Here is a 15,626-nt window from a genome sequence, read left to right on the forward strand (position 1 = left end):
CTTATCTGCTTTTTTTTTTTTTTTTTTAATTTATTTGGCTGTGCCAGGTCTAAGTTGGCACGCAGAATCCTCATTATGGCCTGTGAAATTTTTTAGTTGAGGCCTGTGGCATGCAAGCTGTTAGTTGCGGCATATGCGCTCTCGTTCCCCGACCAGAGGTTGAACCCAGGCCCCCTGCATTGGGAGCACAGAGTCTTAGCACTGGACCACCAGGGTAGTCCTTTCATCTGAGTTTTAACCACAGCTGGGACATGTCTATCATTTCTTTTGCAGCGATATCCCAGCCCCGGATTCTGCTGTATAGTAGCACCCTGCGCTGGATGCAGAACTTCTGGGCAACTTGGACTAGTGTCACAAGGCCTATTTGTAGGGGAAAGCTCTTCAACAACCTGAAACCCAGCAAGAAGAAACTCGGCCAGCACTACAAGCAACTTTCCTATACCGCGCTCTTTCCCCAGCTGCAGGTCAGCTCTGATGGCGCTGCTGACAGCTGTCCACTTCTCTAGTTTTCTTGTTTTCCCTCACTGGGTGAGTCACCTCCCTGGCGCCGTCCTCGGTTCAGTGTTATGTTCTCTTGTTGCCAGGTGCATTACTGGGCCTCATTCGCCCAGCAGCGTGGCATCCAGATTGAGTGCAGTCAGGGCCACGTCTTCACTCGGGGAACTCAGCGGCTGATACCTCAAGGTGAGACCAGAGGCTCCCTTGTCTCTCCGCGCCTGTCCCCTGTCCTGCTCCTCAGTGCCCCCCGCCTCTCTCTGTGCCCCACACTGGCCTTCTGTGCTGGCTTGCATGGGCCCTGTGTGCCTCCTCTCCTCAGCGGGCACAGTGATGCGGCGCCTCATCTCTGACTGGAGTGTGACCCAGATGGTTAGTGACCTAAGCCAGGCGACTGTCCACCTGATGGCTTCGCCCGCTGAAGAGAATGCTGACCACTGCCTTGATCCCTTGGTAACAAAGACCCACCTACTGAGCCTGTCCTCCCTTACCTACCAACGGCACAGCAGTCGCACGGCTGAGGAGGTACCACCTGACACATTCACTCTACTGCCTTGCTTGTATCAGTAGCTGTCTAAGTCTGCTCAGGCTGCCATAACAGAATACTGTAAGCAGAGGGGCTTAAACAGCAGAAAGTTGTCTCACTGCTGGAGGCTGGGCAGCGTGGTCAGGTTGTGGTGGGGGCTGTCTTCCTGGCTTGCTGATGGCTGCCTTCTCACTGTGACCTCACCAGCCAGGAAAAGAAGGAAGCTCTCTGATGGCTCTTCTTGTGATGACACTAATCCTGTCATGAGGGCCCAACCCTGGTTAGGACCCCATCTAAACCTAATTACCTCCTAAAGGCCCCATCTTTATAATCCCCATTATATTACATTGGGGATTATGGCCTCAACATAAAAATTTGGTGTGAGGACACAATTCAGTTCATAGCAGTAGGCTTTAGGTTAAGTCCCGGGTAGTGTTCCTAACTAGGTTCTAATTATCTATGTTGTTCGTTTATGATATATTCACTAGTATGTGCACCCCTCTTTCTGAAAGTTTCTTTTTTCCCCTCTTTCTGAAGATAGTCTCTTGCTTTTCAGGAAATAGAGTAAAACTTGTTTTTTCACTAGTGCTTTATTTGGTGGTCCCTCCCCTGCCCCCAATTAAGGAAGGATTTTGAGATGAAATTCTTTTGAGTCATTTAAAATACAGTGGATAGAGCTTCCCCAGTGGCTCGGTGGCAGAGAATCCGCCTGCAGTACAGGAGATGCAGGTTCAATCCCTAGGTCGGGAAGATCCCCTGAGGAAGGAAATGGCAACCCACTCCCGTATTCTTGCTTGGGAAATCCCATGGAGAGAGGAGCCTGGTGGGCTATATATAGCACATGGGGGTCGAAAAAGAGTTGGACACAACTTAGTGACTAAAAACAAACAAACAATAACACTGTGTTTAAAATACAGGGGATATAGTCAGAGTGTAATATAATACACACACTAAGCCCACGTAGTTTTTCTTTCACTCAGTCGTCTTGTATCACTCAGAAGAGGTCTGTTATTCAGCAAGCATGTTTGTTATCTTTGCATTTGTGGTTCAGGAGGAATGGTGGGAATTTCCATGCAACTCTGAGGTCCTTTCCCTGTTTCCTAGGAGCCCTCTACTCGAGTTGGGGATTCTGCCTTTCACACACATCAGCTGCACTTGGTAGATTTACGGGCTTCCTGGACAACCACCAATCGGGACATTGCCTTTGGTTTATATGATGGCTACAAAAAGGCGGCTGTGCTCAAACGTAACCTCTCTACTGAGGCACTGAAGGGGTTAAAGATTGATCCCCACCTGCCAGCCAAAAAACCAAAGCAGAGTGTTCCTTCCAGTGCCCCAACCCCACCTCCTGTCAGCACTCCCAGCTTCAGTGGACAGCCTGATAAGGGGTCTTCAGGAGGTAAGCTGGGAGAGAAGACTCTGAAGGGTTAGGTTTAGAATATGTATGTGGGCTTGAACAGGAGTTTGAGAAGGACTAATTCTGGGTGGTTCAATCTGTGTGTAGAGATGAAACTGTTATTTTTCCATATTAGGCCACCTAAGTCTTACATAGCAGTGCCAGGTGGACATTAAAGGGTCTGGTTTATGGGACTTCCCTGGTGGTCCAGTGGTTAAGACTCCATGCTTCCATTGCAGGGGGCATAGGTTCAATCCCTGGTCAGGAAACTTAAGATTCTGGCAAAAAAGAAAAAAGGGTCTGGTCTTTTGGCCAGGAGAAGAGGATCAGGAAGGAGTGATGACTTAGTCAGAATGACTAAGGAGAAGAAACAAAGAATTAGAGAATTATTTTGTGTTTTGATGAATTTGTTCAGTCAATAAATATTTTTTGAATACCTCATAGGCACAAAGCACTGTACTGGATTTAGCGAGAAATATATATGACATTCTACTTGCCTCGACAAGTTTATCATCTTTGAGCTAAGATTAGTTCATTTACTCACTGAATCAATCACTCATTCATTCATGGATTCACTTTTTAGCTTTACTGACGGTTTGTAATGTACTAGACATGTGACCCTAAACATTAGAATTGTAAAGATGAGGGGAAGTTTTGAAACTAAGAGTCATGAGGAACTTCCTGGGGGTCCAGTGGTTAAGACTCCGTGTTTCCACTGCAGGAGGCGTGGATTTGCCAGGTCAAGGAACTGAAATCCTGCGTGCAGTGCAGTGCAGCCAAAAAAAATAAGTCATGAAAATGCTTGGTAGGAATGTTTAAGAAGAAACTATTTAAATGAGCGTAGGGAAGTCTAGAAAGGCTTCACAGAAAAGATAATATAATTAAGATGGGTCTTAAAAGAGAGTAAGACTGATAAGGGGCTTCTCCAGTGACTCAGTGATAAAGAATTCACCTGTAGTGCAGGAGATGCAGGTTCGATTCCTGGGTCAGGAAGATCCCCTGGAGAAGGAAATAACAACCCATTTCAGTATTCTTGCCTGGGAAATCCCATGGACAGGGGAGCCTGTCGGGCTGCAGCCCATGGGCTTGCAGAAGTCAGACATGACTGAGAGATTTAATAGGCAAAGAAAAGGAAGAGGGCATTTTAGGGAGAGGGAATAACAAGTACAGAGGAATGCAAGTTTATGATGAGTTTAAAGACAAGGCGAAAAATGCTGAGTGCCACTAGAGAGAACTTACAGCTTATGTGAGTTCTTAACTGTAGTGAAGGAGGCCCTATGGTCAGGGAAGGGTTTATTGAGGAAGTAGCATTTGAGCTGGACTTAGAATGGTTTAGTAAGGCTGAGTGTGGTTTAGGCATGTGGAAATGAGGAGAAAGGGCACTGAAAGCCAAGGGAATATCTTGAACAGGAGTGGAGTTGGTCACGCTCAGTATGCTCAGAGGAGAGTGAACAGTCTGGGCTGGCACAAGGTGTAGCTAATGGGGAAGATGCTGGAAAGGAAAGCCACAGGTAGAACATCAAAGGTCTTTCACACAAGGCTCGGGAGTTTTTGTTCCTTATTCAGGAAACAGCGGTGAACTGCTGAAGGATTTGAATAGGGCTGTGTCATCACTAGAATTTTACTTTTAGAAAGATAAATCTGGTGGTGGTGTTGGGGAGGGCTGGAGAGAAAGTAACTGGAGGTGGGGGAGACAAATGAGGAAACTATTACGGCATTTTAACAGGAGGCCAGGAGCGCCTGAACTAGGCAGAGGCAGTGGGAGTGGCGATGAGGGGACGAACAGAAGTGTTCTGTACATATGTAGGGTTTGGCGGCTGGTTGGAAGAGGGAGTTAGAACATGGAGAAAGAGAGAACAATTGACTGATGCTTTGAGCCTGGTGACTTGATAGTAACAATAATATCAGAAATAGGAAAGCCAGAGGCTACACAGGTTTGTGGAGATGTAGGATTGTTGAGTTCAAATTTGGACATGCTGAGTTTGTCGTGCAAGTAGTACATCTGGATAACGTCTAAAAAACAGGCGGAAATGAGGATCTAAAAGCTTCAGCTTAGAGTTAGAGATTGGGAGTTTCAGCATAGAGCTAAGAGTTAATGCCCAGGAGATAATGCTTAACTGTGTGGCAGGTATCCTGTAAAATACTTTATATACTATTCCATTTAATTCTCTCAAAAACCATATTAGATAGTTACTATTATTTTACACACAAGGAAACAGGTTAAAGCCAACTGCCAAAGATCACCATCCAAGTAATTGGCAGAGATAGGATCTTGAACATAGGCACGCTAGTCTAATTCTGGAGACAGTGCTCTTAACCTACCATTGTTGGACAAACTTTAGAAGAAAGCACAGGGAACAGGCCAAGGAGAGACCTCAAGAGATAGACTTATCTCTAAAACCTGGGAGAAGGTGGACGATCTAAAGGCATGATCAGAGAAAGCAGTAGAGCTAGAACACAGTGACACTGATGGCAAGGGAATGATTTATGTGGAAAGGAGTAGTCAACAAATAGCATTTAAAACAATTTGAAGTCGAGAGGGAGGGGACATATGTATACCTGTGGCTGATTTATGTTGATGTTTGACAGAAACCAGCACAATTCTGTAAAGCAGTTATCCTTCAATTTAAAACATAAATTAAAAATTAAAAAAATATATAAACTGAAAAATAGAAGGAACACGATGGAAGGGGAAAAGATCCTAGAGTAATTCAGAGGTGGATATGCCTAAGAGAAAGAAATGCTAGCGTTTATATAGTGTTTCTAAGTTTCTCTTGGGAATCTAACTTTTTAAAATTGAAGGAAAATGAAATGCCAACTGTTACCCAAAAGGGGTGGAGTGGGCTGAGCTGGAGTTGCAGGTTGGGGAGAATATGTTCTAGAGAAATTGAAAGAAGGTGAGTTTGGCCCTGGATGTGTTCTCTTTGCTTTGACTCTGTGGCTTTCCACCTGCCTTCTTATTCCTCTGCCAGGTGCCTACATGTTGAAGAAGCTGATTGAAGAGACAGATAGGTTCGTAGTGTTCACAGAAGAGGAGTCAGGTGTGAGTGACCAGTTGTGTGGCATTGCTGCCTGCCAGACTGATGACATATATAACCGAAACTGCCTTATCGAACTGGTCAACTGCCAGGTACCTTCTCTTTACTAGAGTACCCCAAAATAGGGCTAGATGATAATCATGTGTGTTTACCTGCCCCCCTCCACTTCTACATAAGAATAGGTGGGTAGAGCTCCAAAACACTATACTTTTTATTAATAACAGGTATCATGGATAATCGCTTCCATTAGTAGAAGCCAGCAGAGCTCACTAAGCCAGAATTAGATCCACCTGTAGTCACTGGTACAGTCCTTTGACTAACCTTCCATTTTCTTCCCGGCCCCTGTGCTGTGACTCTGCTTCTGTTTCTGGCATAGATGGTTCTTCGTGGAGCAGAGACGGAAGGCTGTGTCATTGTGTCTGCTGCCAAAGCCCAGCTGCTCCAGTGCCAACACCATCCAGCCTGGTATGGTGACACATTGAAGCAAAAGACTTCCTGGACTTGCATCCTAGATGGCATGCAGTACTTTGCCACCACTGAAAGCAGCCCCACTGAGCAGGATGGCCCACAGCTCTGGTTAGAGGTTAGTCGGCAGGACTGGGAAGGCCTGATATCTCTCCAGTTCTCCATAGTTGGCACCTTTCACCAAAATGGCTTGCAGGGTCCTTGATAGTACCTTTTGCTAGCAGGTTGTAGAATAATGAGGCCCGTAACACTTGAATATAGAAACTCCATGCAGTCTCTGGCCTGTGATCTGTGACAACATAGTGCTTTTTCTTTTTTTTTTAGATCTCATACTACTTATTCTGTTTCATTGCAAGAGAAATTCTCATTTCCCAACATGAGAATAAAATGAGTTGCAACTTTTTAACTTGAGATTGCTGACCACTATTAATAAGATCATACTTATCAGTAGGCAGCCAAAAAAAACAGGCAGTAAGTCTGGGAATTTTCAATAAGCTCTCTAGCTGCCCTTTCTCTGATCTCTCATGAAGATGGTTGATTAGTTGTTTCAGAAAATCGGTAAGGTTGAATAGAAAGACTGCTTGTCTGGGAGGCAGGTTATTACATGAGATATGATTTCAGTTTTGCCGTTTTAGTAGCTATGAGCCCTTGGGCAAGTCACCTTTATTTGTGAAACTGAATTAATATTTCACTCACACAAGGTTGTTGAAAGGATCAAAGAGAAAGTTCTTTGAAAAATACAAAGCTTCATTCAGATGGAAGTAAAGTCTTATTTAAGTCAGTATGTTTGGGGAGGTCTTAGTTGTATATTAAGGTAATTTTTTTTGTTAGGTGAGATTGTGAGCAGTTGGCAGGGACTAAACTATAAATTTTCAGCATTTTGGTAAAACTAAGTTTGCACTGTAATTTCTAGGATATACTATCATCAAATTTATTGGGAGCTCTAATGGGTATGAGATGTATCTGGCCACTATTCTGCATTGTGATTACTTAATAGGTGTTAAATGTCCACATTGTTCTGGGTGTGGTCCATTCAGATGAGTTATTGGATCCAGCTACATCTGATTGGGACCAACGTGATAATTTCATTTTTCATTCTACTCACTGGAGACAAAGCTAACCCCTCTTCCCTCCTCCCTGACTGGTACTTATTACTCCAATGATCTTAAGGCTCAACCCCAAGTATAAGTTATGTAAGAGGTAATAAGCATTGAATCAGGGTCAGGTTGATGATAGTATGAGAGGTCATGCTGATATATTACAGCTGTAATAAGGCAAGCAGTACTGTTTACCGTAGTCTCAGGAGATAGGCGGAGGAAATGTCAGCTGTTCATGCAGAGGTAGGCAGGATGAGCTATGCAAGGTCTCCCTTCCTGGTGTTTTCTGGACCTCTTGTTCTTTTGGCATGCCTTCTTTTGCAAGGGAATTCTTTTTTTCTCAGACTGTGGTATTAGCCTTAGAGTAGAATGTCCTTGGCTGAGGTGGGAAGGACTTTGATATTGCCATTCCTATATGAATTTTTTTGTGACTTGGCAGGTTGTCTGTGTTCTTCTCGTTATCACTCATTCTATTCACTTTGACTTCAGCTTGGCAGAGAGAGTCCAAAGGATTCAGTTCCCTTCCCCCATAGCAACAGTGTCAGAACAGTCCGAAGACAGAAAACAGCAAGAACACAAACACACGAATACCAAAATGGGTGGGAAGTCATTTGTTTTGATGAATTTTTTTTGCTCATGATGTGATTTTTTTCCATTTTTAAAAATTGTAATTAAAATATACATAATATAAAACTTATAAACATAAAAAAGATAAAAAGGGACTTCCCTGACAGTCCAGTGGTTAAGACTCTGCAAACCACTGCAGGGGTGCAGGTTCGAAGAGCTCCATGCAGTGTACATGGCCAAAAAAAATTGATAACATTATAGAAAATTTATCATCATAACCATTTTAAATGTATAGTTGTATTAAGTACATTCATAATGTTTTACAGCCATCGTCACCATCCATGTCCCAAACTCTTTGCATTTTGTAAAACTGAAACTATACCCATTAAATAGTAACTCCCCATTTCACTTTCCCCCAGGTCCTGGCACCCACCATTCTCTTTTCTATCTCTATGATTTTGAGTGCTCTTAAATATCTATTTTATATATATATATATATATAAAGTTTTTAGGTATGTCATGTAAGTGGAATCATATATATGTCTTTTTGTGACCAACTGACTTATTTCACTTCGTATATTGTCTTCAAGGTTCATCCATGTTGTAGCATGTGTTAAAATTTCCTTCCTTTTAAACCTGAATTCTATTGTATATATATACCACATTTTATTTCTCTACTCATCCATTGATGAACACTTGGGTGACTTCCATATTTTAGCTATTGTGAATAACACTATTATGAATATGGGAGTATACATTTTTATTCAAGACCTTGCCTTTAATTCTTTTGGGTATATATTCAGAAGTAGAATTGCTGGATTATAGAGTAATTCTGTTAATTTTTTTTGTTTGTTTTTAATTTTTGGCCACACTGTGTGGCATGTAGGATCTTAGTTCCCTAACCAGGGATTGAACCCATGCCCCCTGCATTGGAAACAGGGAGTCTTAACCACTGGACCACCAGAGAAGTCCTTGTTTTTCATTTTTTGCAGAACTGCCATACTGTTTTCCATATTGGCTATAACATTTTACTTCTCATCAACAGTACACAGAGTTCCAGTTTCTGCACATCCTTGCCTTATTTTCTCATTTTTTTATGGTAGCCATCCTTATGGAGAAGGCAATGGCACCCCACTCCAGTACTCTTGCCTGGAAAATCCCATGGATGGAGGAGCCTGGTAGGCTGCAGTCCATGGGGTCGCTAAGAGTCGGACATGACTGACTGACTTCACTTTGACTTTTCACTTTCATTCATTGGAGAAGGAAATGGCAACCCACTCCAGTGTTCTTGCCTGGAGAATCCCAGGGATGGGGCAGCCTGGTGGGCTGCCATCTATGGGGTCGCACAGAGTCGGACACAACTGAAGCGAGTTAGCAGCAGCCATCCTTATGGGTGTGAGATTGGACACGATTCTTACCTAGCTCGTATTTTTCTGGCCTGAGTCCTGGCAAAACGTGAATGTAACTCAAGTTGGGTTTGGAGAGCTTGGGTAGTTTGAGCCAGGAGAGAGGGACATTTGTCCTTTACCTTGGGAGATTCATCAGTTCTAGGCAGTGAAAGCCTAAATAGTGTTATACTTGCGTTATGGAGATATATGACCCAGTTGGACAGGACAAGCTACTGGTCCCCCAAGGAGTTAAAGATGCCTATATCTCTCTGTCTGCAGGTAAAGAATATTGAGGAGCACCGGCAGCGTAGTTTGGACTCTGTGCAGGAGCTGATGGAGAGCGGGCAGGCAGTGGGAGGCATGGTTACCACCACCACAGGTCAGTTCTCACCTCTTCCCCATCATGTGGTGAGGAACAGACATGCATCCTGAAGGGGGTCTCATTTCTTTACTTATTCTTAAGATTAATATGGGCTTCCCAGGTGACTCAGTGGTAAAGAGTCTTCCTGCTAGTGTAGGAGGAGCAGGAGACACGGGTTCAATTCCTGGGTCAGAAAGATTCCCCTGTAGAAGGAAATGGCAACCTGCTCCAGTATTCTTGCCATGGACGGAGGAGTCTGGTGGGCTACAGTCTACGGGATCACAAAAGAGTCAGATGTGACTGAGCGACTGAGCACGCACGCACGCACGCAGACACACAAGATTAATATATGTGGATTAGGACCATTTTTGTGTTAGGCTATATTGAAAGCAAGTGTCTAGAGTTACCTAGACGTCACACATAGCTGGGAGGCTCTTAAAATACCTCTTTTGAGAATGTCTTCCTCTTATCTCTTTCCTACCTCTTCCCAGATTGGAACCAGCCAGCTGAGGCACAGCAAGCCCAGCAAATCCAGAGGATCATTTCACGCTGCAACTGCAGAATGTACTATATTAGTTACAGCCATGACATTGATCCTGAGCTGGCAACACAGATTAAGCCACCTGAGGTTCCTGAGAACCAGGAAAAGGAAGATCTCCTGAAGAAGCAAGAAGGTATTCAGGGTTTGAAAGGCTTTTGGGGGGGAGTAGGAACCTTGTGAAAGTAATTTCCTTGGTGGTTTTGAGGCAGTAGTGTTATTAAGAGTCCCACTATGCACAGGGCATTAGCATTTCACTTTGCTTTTTATTTTTTAAGTACTGCTAGGAAAGAACAGAATTGGAATAAATGGGGGACTTGTCTGGTGGTCCCATAGTTAAGACTTTGTGCTTCCACTGCAGGGCGCACAGGTTTGATCCCTGGTTGGGGCACTAAGATCCCACATGCCGGGAGTCTCAGCCAAAAAAAAACAAATAACTGGAATGAATGCATATTGTTTGATTCTGAAATAAGCAGGTGTTTCTACCCATGAACATATCTCACCAAGCCCTTTTATGGGGTTAATTAACAGACATGGTTCAAGATATGGATTAGGAGATGGGATAGAAATTTAGGGAGAAACTCTCTTATTCAGCTGCAAACAATTATTTAGGGGCTGTGGATACCTTTACCCTCATCCATCATGAGCTGGAAATCTCCACCAACCCAGCTCAATATGCTATGATCCTGGACATCGTCAATAACCTGCTGCTCCATGTAGAACCCAAGCGGAAGGTGAGTAGGATCTGTTATAGAATGCCAGTTAGCCTCAGAGGAACCCCCAGACCTTGTGGTTTTATTTGGGCTCCAGTAACAAAAGCCATGCTTCAGACTGAAAAAGGGCCTGATGGATGATTTATCCTCTTATAGTTAGCAGCAGCAGTTGAAATTTTAGTTATCTAGGAAAGGTCTGAGTGTCCCTTGTTTTTCTTGGCCAATTTTTTCTTTAGTCACTTACCTCGAAAAACACCAGACTGCTCCTCACTTCCATCTCTGTCCCTCCCCTGTGGAACTGGCTTATTGTGAAATCCACATTGCCAAATCTTTCGTCTTGGCCTCCTCCTTATTCTTGCTACTAACGGTGACAGATGAAGGTGAACATTCCGGAAGAGGTCATTTCTTGTTCCTCTCTATATTTTATGTTACTGCAAGGCTTGTCTCTTGTTCATTTCCTTTTCTGTTCCTTTAGGAGCACAGTGAGAAGAAGCAGCGGGTCAGGTTCCAGCTCGAGATCTCTAGCAATCCTGAGGAGCAGCGCAGCAGCATATTACATTTGCAGGAGGCAGTGCGGCAGCATGTGGCACAGATACGGCAGCTGGAAAAGCAGATGTATTCTATCATGAAGGTAGTCTCCTGGAGTAGGGAGTCTGACGGTAGGGAGGTCTTCTAAGACATGGGCAATTTCTCAGTTTCTCCTGTTCTGGCTCCCTAGTCTTTGCAGGATGATAGCAAGAATGAGAACCTGCTTGACCTGAACCTAAAGCTTCAGTTGCAGCTAAACCAGGAGAAGGCCAACTTACAGCTGGAAAGTGAAGAGCTTAATATCCTAATCAGGTGCCACAGCATTCTCCCCATGCCCTTCTCCAGTGCCCAAGATGGAGTCAGTTTCTTTTGCCTGCGTTCTGATAGTCTTTAGGTCTAGTGTATGTTATCGAAGGCTGATGTAGTAAATTCAGGCACCTTTTCCTGAATGAGCCTTGTTAGACTTGGCCAACAGGTTGAGAACAGGAGAGCCCTTTTTTAGGATCCTTACTAGAGTACCTCAGGAAAAAGAAAAACAAGTAGTTCAGAAAGATCATTTTTGTGGCCATGATGCTGTGCAACTGAACTAAAAATAAAATGTTTTGAAGTTGATCAGTAGGGAACACGATTGCAGATATAATTGCAGGGGTTATTAGTAGGAACAGCTTACTTCAAGAAGCTGTAGAACTGAAGATGGTATTTGTCCTCACGTGGCAGCGTGTAAGAAACAATGAATCCAATGAAAATATTTAGGGAATAGTTGTTCTAGAATAGGTCCATCTCTGGGTTTACCTCCTGCATCATTCTAGGGCACTCCACTCCACCTCTAACCCAAATGCTGTTGCCTGTATTGGCTTTGACTTTCCTATCCTTTTATAGGTGTTTTAAGGATTTCCAGTTGCAGCAGGCCAACAAGATGGAGCTGCGAAAGCAGCAAGAGGATGTGAGTGTGGTCCGCCGCACTGAATTCTACTTTGCTCAGGCACGATGGCGCTTGACCGAGGAAGACGGACAGCTAGGAATTGCTGAACTGGAGCTGCAGCGGTTCCTCTACAGCAAGGTATCGGGTATATACAGTCACACAAAGACAGCAGTATTGAGAGGCATTGACCTTTCTCAGGAGTCTAACTCACAAAGAGAGACTATTATTTGATTGTTAATGGTGGTATGAGTGGTTATTAATAATGATGGAAACATTAGTAGAGAGAGTACCCCTCATGCACATTTGTTTGTGATAGTAAATAATAGAGATACAGATGAGCTTGATCAAATGCTTCCCTCATTGAAGAAGAAAATTGTTCTGTATGGCCAGAGGAAAGTAGTCTCCCAAGTCCAGCTTAGAATAGAATCATTAATTCTATACTGGCATACGTCTTTCCTGCAGTTACCCTTGGCGTGGAGGACAGGACGTTCTTCATTATTCTTCCATCTCCCCTAGAGATATTTGGAAACGTGTTGAGACCATTTCTTAATGTCATAGGGACTGGAAAGTATTGTTGGCACTTAGTGCCCTGGCCATCAGTGCCCATTAGAAATACTGGATTAGAGGATGTTTTGAGTCTAAGATTGAAAGACATAACAAAAGCATTTGTAGAACTTGAAAACAAATGATATAGGTAGCAGTCCTCTGGCAGGCTCCTAAGAAAGGCTTATTATAGTGGGTTGGGGGGTTGGGATCTGTCTTTATAGGTGAATAAATCGGATGACACAGCAGAACATCTTCTGGAGTTGGGCTGGTTCACTATGAACAATCTCCTCCCTAATGCTGTCTATAAGGTAAGTCTTAGTTCCCTATTCCTAGCCCATTTACAGGCTTCCTAACACTGGGCATTTGCAATGACACTTCCCAGCTATGGGATACAATGTGGTGATGTGAGATGGAAACTTGCCTAGATTAGCAAGACCATTGCTGCTTCTCTCAGTCTGCAGAGGATTTGTGGATTGATTTATCACTGTCTCTCCTACAGGTAGTCCTGCGGCCCCAGAGTTCTTGCCAGTCTGGACGACAACTGGCCCTTCGCCTCTTTAGCAAAGTCCGGCCCCCAGTTGGGGGTATTTCTGTTAAGGAGCACTTTGAGGTTAGTAAACACTCCTTTGGGGACCCAGGAACAAAAGGCAGTGAAAAGCTATCTGTGCATTGTTACATTAGGGGTAGGTAAACTGAGGGATGATGTCTGAGCTTAATTGCTTCTTCAGCCTTTTTCCTCTTTAGGTAAATGTGGTGCCTCTCACCATCCAGCTGACACACCAGTTCTTCCATAGAATAATGGGTTTTTTCTTTCCTGGCCGAAGTGTGGAAGATGATGAGGTTGGTGATGAAGAAGATAAGTCCAAACTGGTGACTACTGGTGAGAACTTTAATGGGGAGCTCCAGAGGACTGGGGTCACAGCCCCAGAGATGGCTGAAGCTTCCGAAGGAGGACAACAGCTAGTGTACTTGCTTTTTTGTAGGAATACCAGTGGTGAAGCCTCGGCAGCTGATTGCAACAGATGATACAGCACCACTGGGCCCTGGGAAGGGTGTGGCACAGGGCTTGAATCGGAGTTCTGGGGTCAGAAGGTCATTTCGCAAAGCACCTGAGGTACCGGACAGGCCCCTGATAATAGGAAAATGGGAGAGTCCTGGGGTACTCTGTTTGGCCCGGCTGGGGATTTCTTCTGTTTCTTTTTGAGTCTACTCCAGGGATGAAAGGAGTTGGAGATGTTTGGGGTCCTGAATTTCTTGTGATGGTTTGAGGGGTACATACTTCTTTCCTTTCCTAGCACCCTGTCGATGATATTGACAAGATGAAAGAGCGAGCTGCCATGAACAACTCCTTCATCTATATAAAGATCCCACAGGTTCCACTGTGCGTCAGCTACAAGGTCTGCCCTTTCCCAGCACTTCCTTAGAACAGTATGGGAAGGGTACCAGATAAGATCAGAGATTAAAAACAGAGATAGTGAAGGTGGTCTGTGGGTAATGTGCTATTCCCTCTGGATTCTCTTAGGAATCAGTACCAGACTGAGATAGGGAGAAGTCAGTATCAGTATCTGTAGGTTGCTGCTGCAGAAAGATACCAGGTGTGGACTCAAGTACTGGCTTGGACTAAAAATGGCAGCCGATATATTTTTTTCTCTTCTCTTCCCTCCCACTCTTTCTGTTGCAGGGTGAGAAGAACAGTGTGGACTGGGGTGACCTTAACCTGGTGCTGCCCTGTCTGGAGTACCACAACAACACATGGACGTGGCTAGACTTTGCCATGGCTGTCAAGAGGGACAGCCGCAAAGCCCTGGTTGCCCAGGTATCCCGGCAGAGTTCATGGCTGTTTGGTTAGCAGAGGCTGGCAAGCAGATCCTCTGCTCAGGGGCATTTTGTTGTAACATGTATGTGTTAGCAGGCAGCCATGGGAAGGGGGCAGGTGAATGGAGTGATTGTTACTCCTATCCTCTCCATGACTTTGCTCAGATGGTTAAATTGAATGTCTACTGAGTGTTTCATATATGTTAACTACTGTTGATTTTTAGGGAAGTGAGGACTGACATAAGTTCATGTTTAGAATGGGTTCTAATACACTGTAAGCTGCTTGAGAGCAGAGATCGTTTAATAATCTGAATTGCCCCCATTGTGTGTCCATGTAAGTTAAATAAATATTGACTTGTTCCAGTTAACTTACTCTGCCTGTCCCATTAATATTCACCTTCCCTTTTACTCCTCTCTAACCTATCAGGTAATCAAAGAGAAGCTAAGGCTGAAGCCTGCAACAGGGTCTGAGGTCCGGGGAAAACTAGAAACTAAATCAGACCTCAACATGCAACAGCAGGAAGAGGAGGAGAAGGCCCGGCTCCTCATCGGTTTAAGTGTGGGCAACAAGAATCCTGGGAAGAAGTCCATCTTTGGCAGGCGCAAGTGATCCGGCAATCCAAGAGAGGCTGCAGTACAGGATCTGACTCTGACTCAGGCCCCAGGGACTTGTGGGGTGGGAGGTGTTTCCCTTCATCCTTTAGGATTTGTGGGGGTCAGGAGCCCATAGGGTGCTGTGGAGAGAGGCCCTGCTCCTTAACAGCTGGCTGGTTCCTTGCAGACCACGATGGATAATGCTGAGTTCTACCTCACACTGATCAGCAGGTCCAGGGCCAGAGAGGCATCAAGAGAGCAAGACCCAGGGAACGGCTCCAAGGCCAGAATCTGGTTCCCTTGGGATCAACTGAAAGGGTGGGGGGGACAGTTCTGATCAAGTGTGATAAATTTTTATAAATAGGCATATATAAAAAAATACATATATATATATATATTTGTAAGTGTAACTGCTCTCCCTGTGTGCCAGAAAGCGGAGGGGAGGGGCTGATCTTCTGTCCCTCATCCCACCACCCTGTATGAAAGAGGTATTAGTGTTCTGGGGGAATCAGCCCCTCCCCAAACTGCCAACCTCACTTTGGAGAATGGCAGTAGGAGACAGGGCTGGCCATGGATCTCTCTCCCTGGGGTATCCCCTGAAGAATGGTTAAAAAAAAAAAGTGATTTAAAGAGAAAA

The 15,626-nt window shown here is 44.4% G+C and overlaps 1 protein-coding gene across 1 annotated transcript in view; it reads left to right on the forward strand.

Moving 5' to 3' along the window:
- Window positions 1–15,597, forward strand: part of KIAA0100 (KIAA0100 ortholog) — a 30,363-nt gene extending 14,766 nt beyond the window's left edge. Inside the window, exons 22-40 of the mRNA XM_010861689.1 lie at window positions 274–464; window positions 585–684; window positions 818–1,020; window positions 2,126–2,420; window positions 5,390–5,547; window positions 5,832–6,038; window positions 9,252–9,351; window positions 9,825–10,007; window positions 10,484–10,605; window positions 11,060–11,215; window positions 11,303–11,424; window positions 11,992–12,172; window positions 12,802–12,888; window positions 13,080–13,190; window positions 13,325–13,460; window positions 13,564–13,694; window positions 13,876–13,977; window positions 14,262–14,396; window positions 14,823–15,597. Of these exons, the coding sequence (XP_010859991.1) occupies window positions 274–464; window positions 585–684; window positions 818–1,020; window positions 2,126–2,420; window positions 5,390–5,547; window positions 5,832–6,038; window positions 9,252–9,351; window positions 9,825–10,007; window positions 10,484–10,605; window positions 11,060–11,215; window positions 11,303–11,424; window positions 11,992–12,172; window positions 12,802–12,888; window positions 13,080–13,190; window positions 13,325–13,460; window positions 13,564–13,694; window positions 13,876–13,977; window positions 14,262–14,396; window positions 14,823–15,005 (2,903 nt within the window). The 3' untranslated portion in view covers window positions 15,006–15,597. The remainder of the gene's footprint in view (window positions 1–273; window positions 465–584; window positions 685–817; window positions 1,021–2,125; window positions 2,421–5,389; window positions 5,548–5,831; window positions 6,039–9,251; window positions 9,352–9,824; window positions 10,008–10,483; window positions 10,606–11,059; window positions 11,216–11,302; window positions 11,425–11,991; window positions 12,173–12,801; window positions 12,889–13,079; window positions 13,191–13,324; window positions 13,461–13,563; window positions 13,695–13,875; window positions 13,978–14,261; window positions 14,397–14,822) is intronic.
- The last annotated feature ends 29 nt before the right edge of the window (window positions 15,598–15,626 follow it).

This window comes from Bison bison, unplaced genomic scaffold, assembly GCF_000754665.1.
Source record: "Bison bison bison isolate TAMUID 2011002044 unplaced genomic scaffold, Bison_UMD1.0 scf7180017864472, whole genome shotgun sequence".
NCBI classification, from domain to species: domain Eukaryota; kingdom Metazoa; phylum Chordata; class Mammalia; order Artiodactyla; family Bovidae; genus Bison; species Bison bison.